Source organism: Meles meles, chromosome 19 (assembly GCF_922984935.1).
Source record: "Meles meles chromosome 19, mMelMel3.1 paternal haplotype, whole genome shotgun sequence".
Lineage (NCBI taxonomy): Eukaryota > Metazoa > Chordata > Mammalia > Carnivora > Mustelidae > Meles > Meles meles.
The window spans coordinates 57222037-57240990 of NC_060084.1; the positions used below are offsets into that span (position 1 = coordinate 57222037).

Below are 18954 nucleotides of genomic sequence, written 5' to 3' on the forward strand. Positions count from 1 at the left end.
GGGAAGGCTGTCTGTGAGGGTTGTAGGCGGAGCTTAGGGGAAGTGCGAAGAACTAGGGTGGGGCTCGGATTGCTTTAGGGGTTGGCAGGCCGAAGGTGGGAGCGATTTAGAAGGAATGAGTTGGGTTTATTAGGAGGAGAGGAGAGGTTTCAAGGGGAAACTTCAGGAGAGCAAGGTGTTAGGAGAGGCGGGAGCTGAGAGATGGGCATGACTTACTCAGGCCTAGGGGAGCGAAAGGGCGTACCGAATAAGGGAGTAAGGAAGAGAAACCCCGGAGACTGAGGAGCTTAGGGGGAAGGGGAGGGGCTGACGCGGGGGGCTTGGTGCAGCCTAGAGACCTCTGAAAGGCTGGTTTATAAGAAAAAGCTGGGCTGAGGAAGGAGAGGAAGAGCCCTTGGTGACCCAAAGGTCGGGAAGAGCAGGAGAAGCAGTGGCCGCTGCGACGAGGAGGTTGGATTTTTGAGGCAGTGGGTGGGGCTTAAGTAATTAAGCCAGAAAGTGGGCGTGGCTCAGCGCATGCCGAGGGGCGTGTCTTCACCGGACGTCCGGAGCGTGTGGGCGGTGCCCTAAGAGGCGGACACTCAGGGCGCACGCGCACGTTGCTAAGCTCGGCTACCGGAAGCGGCCTAGGCTATCCCCGTCCGCGTCCCCGAGCCAGTGCGCAGGCGCAGTTCCCCATCCCGGTCGCCGCCGCCGCCCCCTCTTTCCGCTCCTCCACGCCGGCGCCTCGGAGACGGGCGCGACTTCCGCTTCCGGGCGGGCGGGCAGGCGGGCGGCGCGGGGCTGCCGGGGAGGGGGAGGGGGCGGCACTTCCGGTCGGGCCCTCGGGTCTCCCCGGAGCGGCGGCGCCTCCTCCGCCTCCTCGGCCTCCTCCCGGCGGAGACCCCTGCGCCGGTGAGTGACGGGGCGCGTGGCCCGGGGGCCCGGGGGCCCGGGGGCAACGGGGGCGGGGGGTCCCGCCCTGGCCCGCTCTGGTTCGCAGAACGTTCCCGTCCGTGCCTCTCCCCGCCGGCCCTCGCCAGGGGTCCCCAGTCGCCCGTGAGACCTCTCCAGACATCTGCCCCATTAACGCCCCCACGCAGGACGGCTGCCACAGCGCCCTCGTTTGCGGCGAACCCCGAAACTGCTGCCAGGGCCCCCACTAATGCTTTCTCAGAGGCTCGCCTGTGCATAACCCCCCGTCGTTGCTTCCTGCAGGACAGCCCCCCGAACGCCCCAACACTGCCCTCCCACCCTGCATTAGTAGCCCCCACCGGCTGCCTCCAGAGGGTTGCGCTAGCTCTGTGCTGCGGGACTGCCCGATCTCTGCACACACCACAGCCCCCGCGTCCTGCATCCCCCGCCCGCCCCCTCCTCGTGTAAAAATACTTTCTGTTCTGGTCTGCAGCCCAGAATGCTTTTTTGTCCTTGTGCAGCCCCCCTGCCACCCGCCGTAGGTCTTGAGAATACCCCTTGCCATCGCCCCGCGCCCCCCGCCCCCCAAAGAACAGCTCCCTCTAGAGTTCTGCTCTCACACCCACATCCTCTCCCCCTTCAGGTAGAAATCGCTGCCGGTTGGGCCCCAGGCTCTGATGAAATGCTTGTGCCCCGCCTCCCTCCCCTCCCCCATCTGGGGCAGCCCCTGTCTTCAGCCCTTGATCCCACAGAACAGTGCCCCATACTGAGGCTCTTCCTCAGGCTGCACCTCTTTCACTGGTCCTAAGGACTCTCCGCCTGCCATTTCTTGCCCAGCTCCATTTCATCCTCCTGGACACCCTAGAGGAGACCTCCAGCCTCCTTATGGCCTCGGCATTGATTGACTGATTGATTCATACATGAATTCAGAGTTGTAGGTATAGGGCATACACAGGTGAAGGAGAGAGATACACACAAGTCATTCATTTTGTGGGTTTACAGTTTGAGGAGAGGGTTCAAAAACAAGTGAATCGGAGAAATGCTGTTTTCTGAGTTCTCCCAGAGCCCAATGGGCTGCTTCAGAGATGAAAACTGAATTAGCAGAGGTGACTTAGCCATGTAAAGATCTGGGTGGACTGTTTCAGGTAGCCAGAATAGCAAGTGCAAAGGCCCTGAGGTGGCTGGGATCATGGTGAGTGGAAGAGCACCAGGTGAGGCTGGTGAGGTTGGAGCAGAGAAACTGAAGAGAAGGACGAGGAGAGAGAGGGTTTGATCTCACAGGGCCTTGGGGGTAAGGCCCTTTGTCATCTCTACCAAGCCCAAATTGGTCTTCATTTGTTCATTCATTCATTTGTTCCACAAGTGTTTGATGAGGACCTCTTACACTCTGGTGCAACAGAATGGCTAGGGATGCAGTAGAAAACAAAACAGACAAAAATTCCTGCCCTCGTGGAGTGCCTATGCTAGTTCATGGGACAATTAAAAACCAAAATACCTGTGTGAAGAAAAGGTAGCAGACAGGGTATAGTTGCAGGGGAGAGGGCAAGAAGGCCTCCTTCAAAAGATTCCCATTGTCATCCTGTTGCTTCAAAATGCCACACACGAAAATGTTACAGCTGTGTGTGAACCCCGTTCCTCCTGGACAACTGTGGCCAAGTGGCGGCTGCTCTTTCCAGCTCCCCCGTAAGAGTGAAGTGGTTGGGGGGTGAGTCCTGCATTCCTCCAGTGTTCACATATCTGGACAAACCACGTCCTCTTTTCCGAGCCCCATTTATTCACTTAGTTCACATATTTTCAGAGACTGACACTGTTCTCCATCCTGGGAGCCCACCTTCTCTAGGGGGAGGCCGACAACAAGACAAGCAGAATATCTGGTTTATTAGGTGATGCTGACAGGGAAAGACAGAAATGCAGCAGGCTGGGAAGAGCAGGAATGTTGGTCTGAATGACAGGTTACAGTGGTCATGGAGAGCCTCACCAAGGAGACAGCATTTGAACAGAGATGTGGAGGAGGTGAGGGGGAGAGATAGAGGTGTATAAATAACAATCAGAATATTCCAGGCAGAAGGAACAGCCTGTGCAAAGGCCCTGGGGCAGGAATGTTGGCACATTGGAGGAGCAGCCAGGTGGCTGTGGAGTCTGTGCAGGTCATCATAAAGACTTTGACTTTGAGTGAGATGGGTGTCACTGCAGGGTCTGAGCAGGGGAGGGACAGTTTGGCTTTAGTCCTCCTGTCTATTAAATGAGTAATAGCAGTGCTTATCTTATGAACCTGTTACGAAGTCTGAGACATGAGCCATAAGGCACCTAGTAACAGTGCCTGTTGGTGTTCAGTAAATGCTGGTGGCTAGTTCTGGGGCCAGGTGGCACGGCAGTGGGGTGGAGTCTATTTCTAGTATAAGGCGGAGTGGGGGCCTTCCCTTGTTTCAGAGAGCAAATAGAGAGGGACGGCATGCTGTCGTGGGTAACACTCTCAAACCCCATTCCTTCAGTTCCTGGCTCTGCTACAGCCTGTTACTGGGGTGACCTCAGGGGATTCATTGACCTCTGTAGCCCTCAGTCTCTTCTATGAGAGTTAATGACAGTAACCATCTTCTTGAGTTATCAGGAAGACTCACTGAGTCAACACACGTAAAGGGTTTAGAACAGCTTGGCCCACGGAAAGCACTTCACGTTCCGTGTCATTCTGTGTCACTGTTACTGTTAGTAACAGGCTAGACTTTTCATCACAAGTCAACTCTGGTGCAACAGAATGGCCCGCAGGTCCTGGTATCAGAGAGACCTGGACTCCAATACATGCTCTCCCCTTTACTGGTTGAGTGACCTTGGGGAAATGACCCTCTGCACCCCCCTGCCAGTTTCCCCACTTAGAAAGCGGCCCCAGCAGCAGTGCAGGACCACTGTGAGGCCTCAGGGTGATGCTACAGCTCAGACCAGTTGAACAGTAAACATAGCCGTTCTGATTAGAACTGCAGGGGCTCCCCCGGCCCCCAGTCACGCCACTCTCCACACAAAACCCTCCCATGACTCGCCACTCCTTAGACACTAATTGAGGGCTTGGAGAGGAAATGCTTCCTGTCGCCCAGTGGAAATACCGTGAGCCTGAGTGGTTCTGCCCCCAGTACTATCCCTGCTCCTCATAGCCACCACTCTTGGGCATTTTTCCGCTGCCCCATGGGTCAGTTGCTCCTTAGAACATCCTTGCCCTTCAAATTCCCTCTTCTGGGGACCCCCCCGCCATGTCACCTCCATCTCTGCTAACTGCCCCCTCCCTTCCTCAGGGAGTTCTGGGCAGCTCAGTCTCCTCCCTTCGCTCATTCAACAGGTGTTTATGAATAGAGGCTAGCAGTTTACCTCTGAGCCCTGCTTTAGCTGCATCTTCACGAAGTTTTGGTAGGTTGTGTTTTCATTTTTACTCTACTGGGGTTCCCTGAGATTTCTCTGTGGAACCACTGGTGACTTCAGAGGGTGTGTTTAGTTCCCACGTATCGGCAAATACTTACCAAGCAACCACGCCGTGCTGGGTTCTGTGCTTGGTGCTGGGGGGCCACAGCGGCGAACAAGACAGGCCAAATCCCCATCCTCTTCGGTAAGCACAAGGTGAAGGAAGTATGCTCAGCAGGTCACGGCAGGGACAGTGCTGGAAAGTGCTGCAAGATGCAGCGTTAGGGAGGACGGGGTGGGCGTGACATGTGAGCAGACGCCTGAAGCAGACAGGCACAGGTTGGAGCCTTGAGATCTGGGGAACAGTCTCACCACAATGCTGCTCCATCTGTTCGAGACGGTGACTCCCTTCCCCTCCCTCCCAGCCCCTGGTGTAATCTCTCATAACCTAGAGAACACCCCCAAATACGGCTCCTGCCCCCACAGCTGCACCCCACCTTTGTCCACCTTAGCAACCTGGTAAAACAACCCTGTGGGGGAGGGGGTGGGTTGAGCCACAGGCTTGCTCTGTGACCTTGGGCAAGTCACTTGACTTGTCTGTGCTTTGGGGTTATTACACAAAAACACAGACTTGTCTGTGTTTTTGTGTCATATCCCCATCATCAGATGGGGATAACAGTAGTTCCTATGTCATAGTCTAACAGGTTTGTGGGGATTGAGTTAGCATGTGTAGTGGGCTTGGAACACATCGGGCCTATAGGAAATGCCCAGGCAAGATTGGCTCTTAATAATCTGTACTCTGGGGGAGGTGAGCCGAGGCGGTGGCTTCTTTCCTAAGACACTTGGCCCCCCACCCCCTCCATTCTACCGCGTGCTTCTCTGTGCCCACCTGGACCGCCTAGCCTGGTGTCCCGGATGTAGGTGTCACCCACTGGCCTCCACTGCCACTCCAGCCTTGCCTTTGTTCCTTCTGGAGATCAGATGAACTAGAGGGGGTGTGAAGGGCATGGGCTGTTGAGTCTCATCCAAGGACACCCAGAGCTGGATGCTAAAAATACCGGCCTCTTGGCGAGGGGAGTGGAAGAGACACTCACCTTTCACCTGTGGGGAGAGAGCCAGCTGGATGGATGGGGGCTGATGGGCCCTGGCCATGGTAGTTGTCATGGACCCCGGCATTGTGGGCTGGGCACAGAGCCAGGCCCCCAGGGGCCAGGGATTATGGCCACGAAGCATGCCACACTGGGGGCCCTTCTCTCCACTGGGTCTGCACCCACTTGGTGGAGGCGTTCCCCCGCCCCTGCGTGGCTCAGGTTCAAAATTAATCGTAGGAGCTGAGGTTCAGGTGTGAGTAGGGGATGCGGACATGGACAGCTGCCATCTGGAATGAAAGGAACGGTAGAGGAGGTGCCCAGAGAATGACTGCCATGGCAGGGGAGGCAGGGACCCTCCCTGCCCCCACGGGGGGGGGGGGGGGGCAAGGACAGGAACCGCGCTCCCCGGGCGTCTTCTGTCAGGCTCCTCCCAGGTGTGTGATGGCCTGAAGGTGCAGATAGTTCTGGTGACTGAAAACTAAGTGTTTCCTCACATCCTAGGTGAGCTCCCTTGAGTCCCCGGCAGCCTCAGGGGTTGCCACCCCTTTTGGAAATGGAGAAGGTGGATGGGGAAGGAGTGGGCCTTGACCGAGGGGCGCCCAGGTGCAGGGCGTATGTATTTCCGCTGTGTCAGGCTGCCTTCCCTCTCACCGCCTGTCCTCCTGCCGGAACTTGTTTCCTCCAGGCAGACACATTCTACGTCCCACCTTGTAGTAAAACAACAGGCCTCCAACACTGATTTCGTTCCTTTTGTCTTGGTTTGTCGTGACTTTCTGTCACCACTAGCGGCAGCGAGAGTGGTCCCCGTAGAATGCCTTCCACTTTCCCAGGGCCCGTGTGGTGCCCAGAGCCTCTGCCTGAAGGCCATGCCTGGGTGTGCTGGTTGGATGCCCCCATCAGCCTTGGAACGGAGGGATGTGCTTTGTCACCTCTCATTTGTAGATGAGGAAAGCCAGGCACAGAGAGGTTGGGACACTTGCCTGTGGTCACTCAGCTGCGGTGTGGTGGGGCTCAGAGTTGGCCTGGCATTTTGGCTCCAGAGTCCACCCTCTTTTATTATCATTTTACAGAATCAAAACTTGAGGGGATTGAGGACAGGGCTCATGTATGTGTTTTGGAGAGGAGGACAGGGCCCAGTGCTGAGGCGGAAGAGTTTGCCCAGGGTCTGTGACCAGAGGCCAGGGATGCGGGGAGAACGAGATTGGGGGTGGGGAGCTGAGGGTCTGCAGGGAGCCGCAGGGATGGGGCGGGGGCGGGTAGAAGGAATGTGCGAAGACCTCAGAAACAGCGGGGGACATGGAAGGGATGGGAGAGGAGGAGCAAAGCGGAAACAGGAAGGAGGCGGCTGCCGCAGCTGCAGAAGAGCCCACCCTGTGCAGTGTAGGGACAGGGCAGCAGAGGAACAAGGCTGGAGGATGGAGTGTGGCCCGGCACTGGGCGGTGTCCTCCAGCGCACGCGGCTCAGGCGCCGCCTGTTTGCTCAGCCCCATCCTCTTCTCCACAGGGTCTCCCGGCGCCCACCCCGCCCAAGATGGAGGCAAACGCAGCAGGCAGTGCCGCCGGGGGTGGTGGGGGCAGCGGCATAGGGGGCGAGGATGGGGTGCACTTCCAGAGCTACCCCTTCGACTTTCTGGAGTTCCTCAACCACCAGCGCTTTGAGCCCATGGAGCTCTACGGGGAGCACGCCAAAGCGGTGGCCGCGCTGCCCTGCGCCCCTGGGCCGCCGCCGCAGCCCCCGCCGCAGCCCCCTCCGCCCCAGTATGACTACCCGCCCCAGTCCACCTTCAAACCCAAGGCGGAGGCGCCGTCTTCGTCCTCATCCTCGTCCTCGTCGTCGTCCTCTTCCTCCTCTTCCTCCCAGGCCAAGAAGCCCGACCCGCCCCTGCCACCCGCCTTCGGGCCCCCCCCACCCCCCCTATTTGATGCTGCCTTCCCCGCCCCGCAGTGGGGCATCGTCGACCTCTCTGGACACCAGCACCTTTTTGGGAACCTGAAACGCGGAGGGCCCGCCTCCGGGCCGGGGGTGACGCCGGGGCTGGCGTCCCCCACCGGCACGCCGGGGCCTCTTCCCGCCCCCTCCCAAACACCGCCGGGACCTGCTACGGGGGCGGCGTGCGATCCGAGCAAAGACGACAAGGGCTACTTCCGCAGGCTCAAGTACCTGATGGAGCGGCGCTTCCCGTGCGGCGTGTGCCAGAAGTCCTTCAAGCAGTCCTCGCACCTGGTCCAGCACATGCTGGTGCACTCGGGGGAGCGGCCGTACGAGTGCGGCGTCTGCGGCCGCACCTACAACCACGTCTCCAGCCTCATCCGCCATCGCCGCTGCCACAAGGACGTGCCGCCCGCCGCCGGGGGCCCGCCGCAGCCGGGGGCGCCGCTCCCGCCGCTGGGCCTGCCTGCGCCCGTGGCGGGGGCGCCCCCCAACGCCGCCCCCACCCCGGTGTCCTCCGGCCAGCCCGCGCCGCCCGCAGCTGCCGCCGCCGCAGGAGCTGCAACTGGGGCCACCACCGCCGCGGAAGGGACTGGTGTCCCCGCGGGGGTGGGCGTGCCCCCTCCCGCGGCAGGGGGCGGCGAGGGCCCGTTTGCCTGCCCGCTCTGCTGGAAGGTCTTCAAGAAGCCCAGCCACCTGCACCAGCACCAGATCATCCACACCGGCGAGAAGCCCTTCTCCTGCTCCGTGTGCAGCAAGAGCTTCAACCGCAGGGAGAGCCTCAAGCGGCACGTGAAGACGCACTCGGCTGACCTCCTGCGCCTGCCATGCGGTGTCTGCGGGAAGGCCTTCCGCGATGCCGCCTACCTGCTCAAGCACCAGGCGGCGCACGCAGGCGCAGGCGCAGGCGCGGCGGGGCCTCGGCCCGTGTACCCCTGCGACCTGTGCGGCAAGTCCTACTCTGCGCCCCAGAGCCTGCTCCGGCACAAGGCGGCACATGCCCCGCCTGCCGCCCCCGACGCGCCCAAGGACGCGGCAGCCTCGGTCCCGCAGCCCCCGCCGGCCTTCCCTGCGGGCCCCTACCTCCTGCCCCCCGACCCTCCGGCCACGGACAGCGAGAAGGCCGCGGCGGCCGCGGCGGCGGTGGTCTACGGCGCCGTGCCCGTCCCGCTGCTTGGGGCACACCCACTGCTGCTCGGCGGGGCTGGGACCAGCGGCGCGGGGGCCTCTGGCGCCAGCGTGCCTGGAAAGACCTTCTGCTGCGGCATCTGCGGGCGGGGCTTCGGGCGGCGCGAGACTCTGAAGCGCCACGAGCGCATCCACACAGGCGAGAAGCCCCACCAGTGCCCCGTGTGCGGGAAGCGCTTCCGGGAGTCCTTCCACCTGAGCAAGCACCACGTGGTGCACACCCGCGAGCGGCCCTACAAGTGTGAGCTCTGTGGCAAAGTCTTTGGCTACCCGCAGAGCCTCACCCGCCACCGCCAGGTGCACCGGCTCCAGCTGCCCTGCGCCCTGGCCGGGGCTGCCGGCCTCCCGGCCACCCAGGGCACACCAGGGGCCTGTGGGCCGGGCGCCTCGGCCACCTCTGCGGGGGCCGCCGATGCACTGAGCTATGCCTGCTCCGACTGCGGCGAGCACTTCCCTGACCTCTTCCACGTGATGAGCCACAAGGAGGCTCACATGGCAGAGAAGCCTTATGGCTGTGATGCGTGCGGCAAGACCTTTGGCTTCATTGAGAATCTCATGTGGCACAAGCTGGTCCACCAGGCAGCCCCCGAGCGCCTGCTCCCGCCAGCACCCGGCGGCCCCCAGCCCCAGGATGGCTCCGGAAGCACCGACGCGGCCAGTGTGCTGGACAACGGCCTGGCGGGAGAGGTCGGGGCGGCTGTGGCTGCACTGGCGGGGGTGTCCGGGGCTGAGGACGCCAGCGGGACAGCGGTGGCTGGGGGCGGTGGGGGAGCCAGTTCAGGCCCTGAGCGCTTCAGCTGTGCCACGTGTGGCCAGAGCTTCAAGCATTTCCTGGGCCTGGTGACTCACAAGTACGTGCACCTGGTGCGGCGGACCCTAGGCTGTGGCCTCTGCGGCCAGAGCTTCGCGGGGGCCTACGACCTGCTCTTGCACCGCCGCAGCCACCGGCAGAAGCGGGGCTTCCGCTGCCCGGTGTGCGGCAAGCGCTTCTGGGAGGCGGCCCTGCTGATGCGTCACCAGCGCTGCCACACGGAGCAGCGGCCCTACCGGTGCGGGGTGTGCGGCCGAGGCTTCCTGCGCTCCTGGTACCTGCGGCAGCATCGCGTGGTGCACACTGGCGAGCGCGCCTTCAAGTGCGGCGTGTGCGCCAAGCGCTTCGCGCAGTCCTCCAGCCTGGCGGAGCATCGGCGGCTGCACGCCGTGGCCCGGCCCCAGCGCTGCGGCGCCTGCGGCAAGACCTTCCGCTACCGCTCCAACCTGCTGGAGCACCAGCGGCTGCACCTGGGGGAGCGCGCCTACCGCTGCGAGCACTGCGGGAAGGGCTTCTTCTACCTGAGCTCCGTGCTGCGCCACCAGCGCGCCCACGAGCCGCCGCGGCCCGAGCTCCGCTGCCCGGCCTGCCTCAAGGCCTTCAAGGACCCCGGCTACTTCCGTAAGCACCTGGCGGCTCACCAGGGCGGCCGGCCCTTCCGCTGCTCCTCCTGTGGCGAGGGCTTCGCCAACACCTACGGCCTCAAGAAACACCGGCTGGCCCACAAAGCTGAGGGCCTGGGGGGTCCTGGGGCAGGGGCGGGCACCTTGGCGGGAAAGGACGCCTGACCAGGAGGGAGGGGTTCCGTTCGAGGCTCCAATCAGATGTCCCCTCCCCCACTCACCCCTCCCCAGCTGCTGATCAGATCCTCCCTCCTCCTCGCTGTTGCCGCGGCCATCCTTAAGGACTGCAGACAGACTAGCCTCCCTTACGGCCCGTGCCCTTCAGACTCAAGACTGGATCGCTCCTATCCTGGACCTGTCTGGCCCTCCTCTCACCCTGCCAGCCACTGAACTTGATCCTCCGTCCAACCCCGTTTTGTAACCTTCCTCATTCTCTCTCCCAATAAGCTTTGGTGGAGGATGTGGGTGTGAACTGCCCCTCCCCATTCCTTTGGGATCTGGCTGGAAGGTGGAGTATGAGCGGAGCTGGGAGGGCACGAGGGGACTGGGTGCTCTTTTGGATTGTGGGGGTGGGGGCGGGGGGCAGACACGGCTTGTACAGAGCGGAGAATAATAAATCTTACCAACAGGGCCGCTGCAGTCCTTTCTTGCATCCCAGGGAGGGGATTAAGTGCTGACAAAGGGAAAGTTGAGGAATTTTTTCTCCCAGGGATTTTGATTCCCCAAACACCCTCCGCCTCGTGCTCATGCTTTCTGCTTTGCCTTGTTCAGCTGGGAATTGCTGAGGATTTATCATACCCAAGCTGTAGTCTGCACCTTGAGCAGAGGGAGATGAACAAGACAGGTAAGCTTTGTTCTCAGAAACTGACAGCCTACCCAGACTCCTCCCCTTCGAGATGTTTTTGGCAGTTGTTTGCTTGGCCAGCGCTTCCCGAGGCCCTTGTTGGCCGAGTCCTTCACTGGACACTGGGGACACAGGAACCGGACATGCTCCTTGCCCTCGAGTAAGGTGAAGAGAACCCCCACCGCGCCAGTCCCTCCAGGATAATTTGGAGGAGCTTCAAAAGCCCTTCCACAGTCCTCATTGCCATTGTTGGAGCAGCCAGCCATGTGCCCTTCAATGTGCGTTTAGTTCTCCCATCTGCCAGAAGAGGGGGCTGAGGTCCTGGAGAAGAAAGCTGCTCCAAGGACACCTGGCAAATCCGTGGGAGAACTGGGACTGTGTGGGCCCACGGTGCTGTCAGTACTGAAACTTGAAGACTGGGCGGGTCCGGTTTGGCCCCCACGAGGGCAGCAGCCTAGTGTGACCACCGCACGCTAGTGCTGAAGACCCAGCATGAGACACACCTGGTGCCAGCGTCCCCAGGGGCAGCACCATAAAAAGCACATGGAATGATCACTGGGCACTGAGAGCATGGAGGAGTCACCTTCTTAGAGCCAGGGGCTTCCTGGAGGAGAAAGTGATACTCGAACAATAACAAAAGCCACAGAAGCCTGCCAGGTAACGTGGGCAAAGAACTCTAGGTGGAGGGTTTAGTGTGTCTACCTAACCCTGACTGAAAACCTCAAAGCTGAGTGTGGCCAGAGAGGTTGGGGCATGGGAGGCCGGATCCTGAAGGGCTTTGGATTCCAAATAGTGAAGCTTGGATGATGCCGGGGGCCCGCAGCTGCTGGACACAGGCCGCTGACAGCCTTTTTTAGCCCATACGTTTAAAAAGAATAATAAAGTCTGACTTAGTTGCCAACATTTGGAAATTGAAAGATTTTGCATAATTAGCTAATGCAACTTCTGAAAAATTTGCAAGATCTAGCAACCCAGCCTGCACTCTCCCAGAGCTGGGTAACCATCGCCGTCTTCAGACCGAGGGCGCACTCTCCAACCTCCCACCAACTCCTGCCCCACCTCGAAGCTCAGCCCTGAGCCGAAGTGCCCATTGCTTTGTGTCCCCTCACCGGCGCTGGGCTTTTCCCCTTGCATCCAGCACCCAAATCCTATAGGCATTTAGGCCTGAATCCTTTCTCAAAGCCACAAGGAGCCGTGGGTCTATGAGGCTGTCGTATGGAGATTGGAGATGGTGCTGCTGGGTAGTCACCCAAATGGGAGGCCGCATTGGCTTGGCCTACAAGAATACTGATGATGGAAAGCGTTCAGATTCCAAAGATACTGATTTGGCCCAACAGTGGGAAAGGGATGAGGATAGGGATTAGATGAGTGCACAAGGGAGGAAGGCTTCAGGAACTTGCCCAGGTCTCTAGCTTGGGTGGTGATGCCAATGATAGAAAATGCAGGTGTTTCTTTGGAGGAAACTGACTTCTGCTGGTGTTCTGACCTGCCTAAGGGATATCCTGTGGGAGGTGTTGGGTGAGCAGGAGGTGTGCCGAGCTGGAGCTCTCCCTTCGTGATAGGCGTACTGGTCACACAAGTCCCTTCATTTTGCCAAGCTTCCCTGAACCCGCTGCCACAGCTGAAACACTAACATCTCTGAGTAGAGAGCTAAAGATGAGAAGGCAGTTTTGGAGAGAGAAGCTGCAGTTCCCTCCTTGTGGCAAGACCACAGTGTAGACCCTCTACCTCCACCCTCCAAACACAAGACTGACATAGAGAAACCCTTCAGAAAGTCCTTTAATAGTAGAACTGGAGGCTCCCCACCCCCAGCTCCCAGGTCCTCCTCTCGCGCCCACCACAGTGACTCAGTTCATCCCACACCCGCCGTACACAGGCAGCCCACCATGCTGCCATCTCTCAGCCCTTCCTTGGGGTAGCCTGGGGTCAGGCATTAAGCTGTTTGCTTCAGATCGGGAGTGGAGGAAATCAGAGAAACCTGAGGCTACTTTGTAGCTCTGGGGGCCAGGGACTCTGAACCTAAAGCCATATGAGGGGGATATTAGGTGGCTGTTTGCTGTCCGGAATTTTTTTGTGGCTTGAGTCGGTGGGTTAAGGAGGGACCACCATGGGAGCCGGGAGCAGCTCTTGGAGTCAAGATCTTTACGGTCGGGCTTACATCCTTGAGACTTGAGTGCTCTCAGCTAGGACATGGGGACCCTCTGGCTTCGAGGTGATGGGATCCCAGAGTCTCTTTACGGAGGACCTGGTGGGCGTCTTCTGGCTGAGGGTGGGTAGGCATCCCAGGTTCAGTGCAATCCAGTGAGGTAGGCAAAAGATTCCATCCTGGCCCACCCTAGGCCCCAAGATAGTCCAGGGTTCTGTAGATGATGGGCTAGCCCAGAGACACCAGGGCAGACCCTGGTTCTGCCCCTTCCATTTAACCCTGGCTCCCTCCGTAGTGCCCAGGCTCTGTGGGGACAAGCTGTGTCTTGCATGAGCACCCAGCGAGCAGGCCGATTGGGCAGTGACAGCCAGCCCATGGTCCTCACATTTAGCTGGGCATCCACCAGGTGGTGTCTGTGCCTTTCTGAGTCTCATGGAGGTGCTGTATGGGTTTGTGGGGGTCCCAAAACGCACTAGCTGCTCATGGCCATCTCTGTTAGCTCTTGTCACGTCTCCCTCGATCTCCCCTCTCCTGCCTCCTTGTCCCCCCCTCCCCCTCCCCTGCAATCTGCCTCCTACTGCCCCTGTCAATGCCCCCACAGCCCTGGTCTCCCAGCCTACTTACTGGTCGACCTCCACCTTCACCTTGGCGCCCTCTCCTAGCCCTTCTTCCAGACTGTTTCCTGGCCCACACCCACTCCCTGGCCCCTCGGCCCCTGCGGCCAGCTGGCTGCCAGAGTCCCCCACGCCCGCCCCCGGGCCGGGCCCGTGGAAGTGGGTGCGCTGGTGCTTGCGGAAGTTAGAGGAGTTGTTGAAAGTGCGATCGCACAGGGCGCAGCGGAAGGGGCGCTCCCCGGTGTGGATGCGCGCGTGGCCGCTCAGCACCGAGGACTGCGTGAAGCCCTTGCCGCAGATGCCGCAGTGGTAGGGCCGCTCGCCCGTGTGCACCCGCTCGTGGTCGCGCATGTCAGAGGAGCGGCGGAAAGGCTTGGCGCAGAACCTGCAGGCAAAAGGCTTCCCCACCGCAGCGCCCGCCGCCGCCGCCGCCATCACCACCTCCGACCTCTCCTGGGGCACCCCGGGCCTCTGTTCTCCAGCCGCAGCCACCTCCGGAGGCCTCTTAGAGGTCCCTGGCTCCACCCCGTGTCGGTGCTGGTGCCGCAGCAGAGGCGCCAGGGCCTTGAAGGCCCGGGGGCAGAGGGGGCAGCGGTAGGGCCGCTCCCCCGTGTGCAGGCTGTAGTGGGCGCGGAGGCTGGCGGGGCCCGGACAGCTGTGGCCACACACATGACACCGGCTGGGGTCCCCACCCTGCCCGCCGCCCTCCGCCCCTGCCAGGTGGCCATGTTCGTGGAACAGCAGCTCAGAGACCAGCCGGAAGGCAGCTGGGCACAAGGCACAGTGGAGGGAACCTGGCTCCGGGGGCTCGGGCACCAGCGTGGTGTCTGTCACCTTCACCACCTGGATCTCGATGAGGTCACTCGGGGGTGTGGTGGGGCGGCCATCATCAGGCACCAGGACCTGGGGGGTGGGTGGAGAAAAAACCAGGAGCCTGTGGACTCTCCCACAGGGCCTCCCCAACATGCCCCACTTATTAAAACACCATCTCCTTTGTAGCATACTGGGCCCCTCAATTTCCAGATCCTGCCCTCCATCCTCCAAGATTCTGCAGTATCTCTCTCAAGACTTCCACTCCTATCCCAAGCACATCACAAATCCAGCCATTTCCTTCCTCTACCCCAGTTAGAAGCCAGTTATTTCTTGGCTTGACGACTGAAAAAGCCTCCTGAGCAGAACCCGTTTCTATGCCTGCTCTCTCCCCAAAGCAGCCTGAATGACCTTTTGAAAATGGAAATTGGATCGTCATTTTCCCACTCAAAACCCTCCCATGGCTTCAACTGCACTTAAGATCCCAAACCATCATCATAATATCCATCATGATCTGGCTGCTGCTTGTCTCTGACCCCAGTGTAAATATAAGCCGGCACACAGCTGACTTCTCTCATCTAAATTTAGCCCACCTTCCCCCCAACTCCATCAGCTCACTATTTCCTTTATAGCATATAACAAAATAAATCTTTTACTGTCTCTCCTCTAGACTGTGAACTCCAAGAGAATACAGTCTTTATCTGCTTGGTTCACCTCCCTACCTACTGAGCTGAAGTACCAGCTCAGGAAATGTTTGTTGTTACTCTCCAGTCCTGAGCGGGGAAAGTTCCAAAGTCACCTGGAGCAGTCATTCCTCCCCCCTAAAATCCTCCCTTAGGCATTCGGGACACGTCACTCAGACTCTTGAAGAATCACTCCAACGTGGGTCTTCCGACCATAACTACCCACCCTTGCCTTTCAGGGTCACCTTCCCAATCTTCCACCCAAGTCCACTAGCCCCAGAATTTCTGAGGCCCCGCCCCTTGGGAGGTCCCTCCCCCTCATTACACAAACGCAATCTCAGATCTCTCACTGGACTCATCTCCCGCCCAGATGTTCCACCCACCCCCCCTCCTCTGGCCCCGCCCCTCAAGGCCCCGCCCTCCATTCTCATAGGCTCCTCCTTATGCCACGCCCCTCGCCCACCCCGAGAAGCACCGCCCCCAGACCCGGAGCCCTAAATACCTCCCCCGCCCAGCCCTTATAGGCCCCGCCCCGGCCCCGCCCCCTTCCCTGAGACCTCCTCCCGCCTCAAGTCCCCGGCCGAGGCCCCTTCCCCGCCCGCACCACGTCCGGCGTCTCCGGGGATCGCGGCTCCGGGGCCGCTGAGCTCGGACTCGGGGGCTCCGGGCGCGCGGCGGCCATCTTGTGCTCACGCCCCGCCCCCATGCCCGTGGTCGATGTGGGAAGGGGCGGGGCTCGGGCCGCCATCTGCGGCGCTGCGCAGGCGCACACGGGCGGACAGGGGCGTGGCCCTGCGGAGGCCGCGTCCCGCCCGCCCGAGGGGAGGGTCGCGTCTCTCCACATCTGTCTGCCGTGGAGGGCGGAACGGGTGTGGGCGCGGAGGTGGCCTCGGCCAGGCCGGGTTTCCCTCCCGCTCAGCAGTATCCGCAGGCCGTGTCCGTCCGCCGACTCCCGCCGGAGCCTCGCGCGTTACCCCCATCGGTCTTGTCGCCGCCCCCGGGGAGCCGTGCGAAGGTGGCCGGCGTGGGGGCTTCCACGGCGGGTCCTGGGCCAGCCGCGGCCCCGCGGGCCTGGAGTGCGCACAGCCCAGGGCGGTGCGGCGTGGAGAGCTCACGTCCGCTGGGGCCACGTGCCCGCGGTGTCGTGTGTAAAACCGGGCGGTGGCGAGAAGAGGGATACGGGGCGCCCCTGCAGCCGCGTCGGGGGCCCTGGAGACGGCCGGGCAGCGCCGCTGGAACCTGCCGCTTCTCCTCCCTCGGGACGCGGTAGCGCGGCCGGCCCTGGCAGCTGACCCGGCCCGGTGCTTCTCCTTGGCCCCGGGACCGTCCAGGGCAGCAAGCCGCGTCCCCTTCAGCTCGCGGGAGAGCCTGCGGGCCCTTCGCCAGCTCCCCAAGTCCGTCCCCGCGTGGGATCCGCTGGCCGCGGCGGTTTCCGGCCGCCCAACCTCCAGAGCGTCCGCGGTGAGCGGAGCCTGGTGCCGGCCCCCGGGACACGTCGCGTTTGTGTAGCGTCGGGGAAGGTTTGATTCTGCCAAGCCGCGAGCCACCGTGCTGGTACTACTAGGGGCGTCAGCTATTTTTTTTTAATTAATTAATTAATTTGACAGAAGGGCAGGCGGAGGGAGAGCGAGAAGTTGGCGCTTCGCTGAGCAGGAGATGGGGCTCGATCCCAGGACCCCGAGCTGAAAGCCGCCGCTTCATGGGCTGAGCCACCGGCGCCCCGGGTGCACAGACGGGGTCTGTCCTCACCCCGCCCCTCCTGACACTTGGGCCGATCTCATCAGAAACGGTTTCTGTATGAAAAGGGTCCAGTAATACGAACAGCTGCCCAGACCCGCTAATAAGCTTAAAAGACAAGACTTTGCAGACTTTGCGCCCCGGCACCCGTTCCCCCGCCCTCCCCCGAGGTTAGACTTTGTATCTTCTGTTTGTCCTTCCTAGGCACGTCTTCCTTATTCTCTGCATAAACCAAGTGTGGTGTTGTTCTGTGTGCTGTAAACTTTTTGTAATTAGGGCGCCTGGAGGGTTCAGATCATGATCCCGTGTCCTGGGACCCAGCCCAGTGCTCAACAGGGAGTCAGCTTCTCCCTCTCCCTCTGCCCTTACCCCCTGCTCATGTTCTCTCTCTTTCTCTCTGGTAAATAAAACCTTTAAGGAAATAATTGTTTTTCTAATCAATTAGGAGTGCCTGGCTGACTGAGTCAGAAGAGCATGTTAACTCCTGATCTTGGGCTCCTAAGTTCAAGTCCCACATTGGGTGTAGAGATAACTAAAAAAAACCTGAACCTTAAAATTTTTCTCGGGGCACCTGGGTAGCTCAGTGGGTTAAGCCTCTGCCTTCCGCTCAGGTCATGATCTCGGGGTCCTGGAATCGAGCCCCCATCAGGCTCTCGGCTCAGCAGGGAGCCTGCTCCCCCCCCCCATTGTGATCTCTTTGTCAAATAAATAAAATCTTTTAAAAATTTTTCTAATAAACGATATAATTTCAGTCTAACATTCTCTGTCTTTTCCTCGCCTTTTTATATTTGTGTACATTGATACTTCTAGTCTAGCAACTGCTGATGTCAATGCTGGCATAACACCCCACTGATGATCATGTCCCATTACATGTTTTCATTCTCCTCTTGGTGCGCATTGGGTTGGCTCCAATTTTTTATTATTGCAAACAGTACTACCAGGAGTATTTTTGCTCATGTCTCCTCGAACCCTAAAGAGAGCTTTCTTTGTATTATTATATCACTGGAAGTTGAATTGCTTGGTCAAAAACTATTTGACATCTTCAACTCCCATCTGTATTATTTAGTTGCTTTTTATTTTTATTTTACTTTTAAAAAGATTTTATTTATTTATTTGACAGAGAGACACAGTGAGAGAGGGAACACATGTAGAGGGAGAGGGAGAAGCAGGCTTCCCACCGAGCAGGGAGCCCAATGCGGGGCTCAATCCCAGGACCCTGGGATCATGACCTGAGCCGAAATTCAGAGTTGGATGCTCAACAGCCTGAGCACCCCCACGCCCCTCTTGAGTAAATTATTTCACCACTCACCATCTCCAGTGCTTTTACGGGCCCTGGGATTTCTGCCCTTTACGGCTCCTTCATTTCAAAAAATGCATTTAAAATTAAATTTTATGACTCTGTTGGTGTAAAGAGGAACATAAACTAGGCTGGGTTGCATTCTTTTGTCTTCTGATTTCAAAATTAAAATATTTCTCATGGGCCCCTAAAAGTGTCATGAGTCCTAGGCACTGTAGATATCTGCTGTGGCTAATGAGAAAGGTAGCCCTTTCTGTTTTCTCATTTGTAAAGCAAAGATAATAGTACTTACTTAACACGGTTAAGTGCTAGGTGCTATGGTGATTAAACGAGCCACTGTATGTGAAGTGTGACGTAGGCACTAGGATCAGGTGTAATGATTACTAACTTCCACCAGCAGTGGGTGGGAGCTCTGTTGCTTTAAGTCGTTATTAATCTTTGATAGTCCAGCTTCATTTTTTGCCGATCTGATGGGTGTGACATGGTTTTTCATCCAGATTCCTTCTATTAAGTGAGATAACTCATGATACCGTATCTAGCATAGAGCTCATCCTCTGTTCTCCTATCTTGTGGGCCGGGTCCATGTCCGCTCTGCATCCTCATAGAGACAGCTATTTGCAGAGGAGACCTAGTTCAGCGGAGTGACCACAAACTTTCAAGTCAGACAACCGTGGGTTCGGATTCATCGATCCACTTGCTATGTAACTTTGGGCAAGATGTGTCTTCTCAGTCCCCAGCTGCCGTCCACAAAGTGGGCAGCACGATGCTACTTGGCGGGACCGTACTGAGAGCAGCATACAGAGAATGCTGTGGGTCCAGCGTAATTCCTGGAACCAGCTGGGGCTCAACAGACGTGGACTCCTTGCCTTGTCCCCCCGTCTGCCTGGGTCCCTCGTGGGCTG

The 18954-nt window shown here is 59.3% G+C and overlaps 2 protein-coding genes across 3 annotated transcripts; one reads left to right on the forward strand and one right to left on the reverse strand.

The window, feature by feature from the left end:
- Positions 1–773: 773 nt before the first annotated feature.
- Positions 774–11787, forward strand: ZNF865 (zinc finger protein 865). Of its 2 annotated transcripts, XM_045987066.1 has the most exons (3): positions 774–894; positions 4220–4287; positions 6874–11787. In XM_045987066.1, exon 3 carries the CDS (start codon positions 6901–6903, stop codon positions 10084–10086), a length of 3186 nt encoding a protein of 1061 aa, XP_045843022.1. In that variant the 5' UTR covers positions 774–894; positions 4220–4287; positions 6874–6900; the 3' UTR covers positions 10087–11787. The 2 variants fall into 2 exon arrangements, with proteins under 2 accessions (XP_045843022.1, XP_045843020.1); XM_045987064.1 differs by lacking the exon at positions 4220–4287 and having other exon boundaries at positions 793–894; positions 6874–11786.
- Positions 11788–12526: 739 nt separating this feature from the next.
- ZNF784 (zinc finger protein 784) lies at positions 12527–15862 on the reverse strand. Its single transcript, XM_045987111.1, has 2 exons — positions 15623–15862; positions 12527–14428 (listed from the first exon to the last, which is right to left on the reverse strand). Exons 1-2 carry the CDS (start codon positions 15860–15862, stop codon positions 13532–13534), a joined length of 1137 nt encoding a protein of 378 aa, XP_045843067.1. The 3' UTR covers positions 12527–13531.
- Between the last annotated feature and the right edge of the window lie 3092 nt (positions 15863–18954).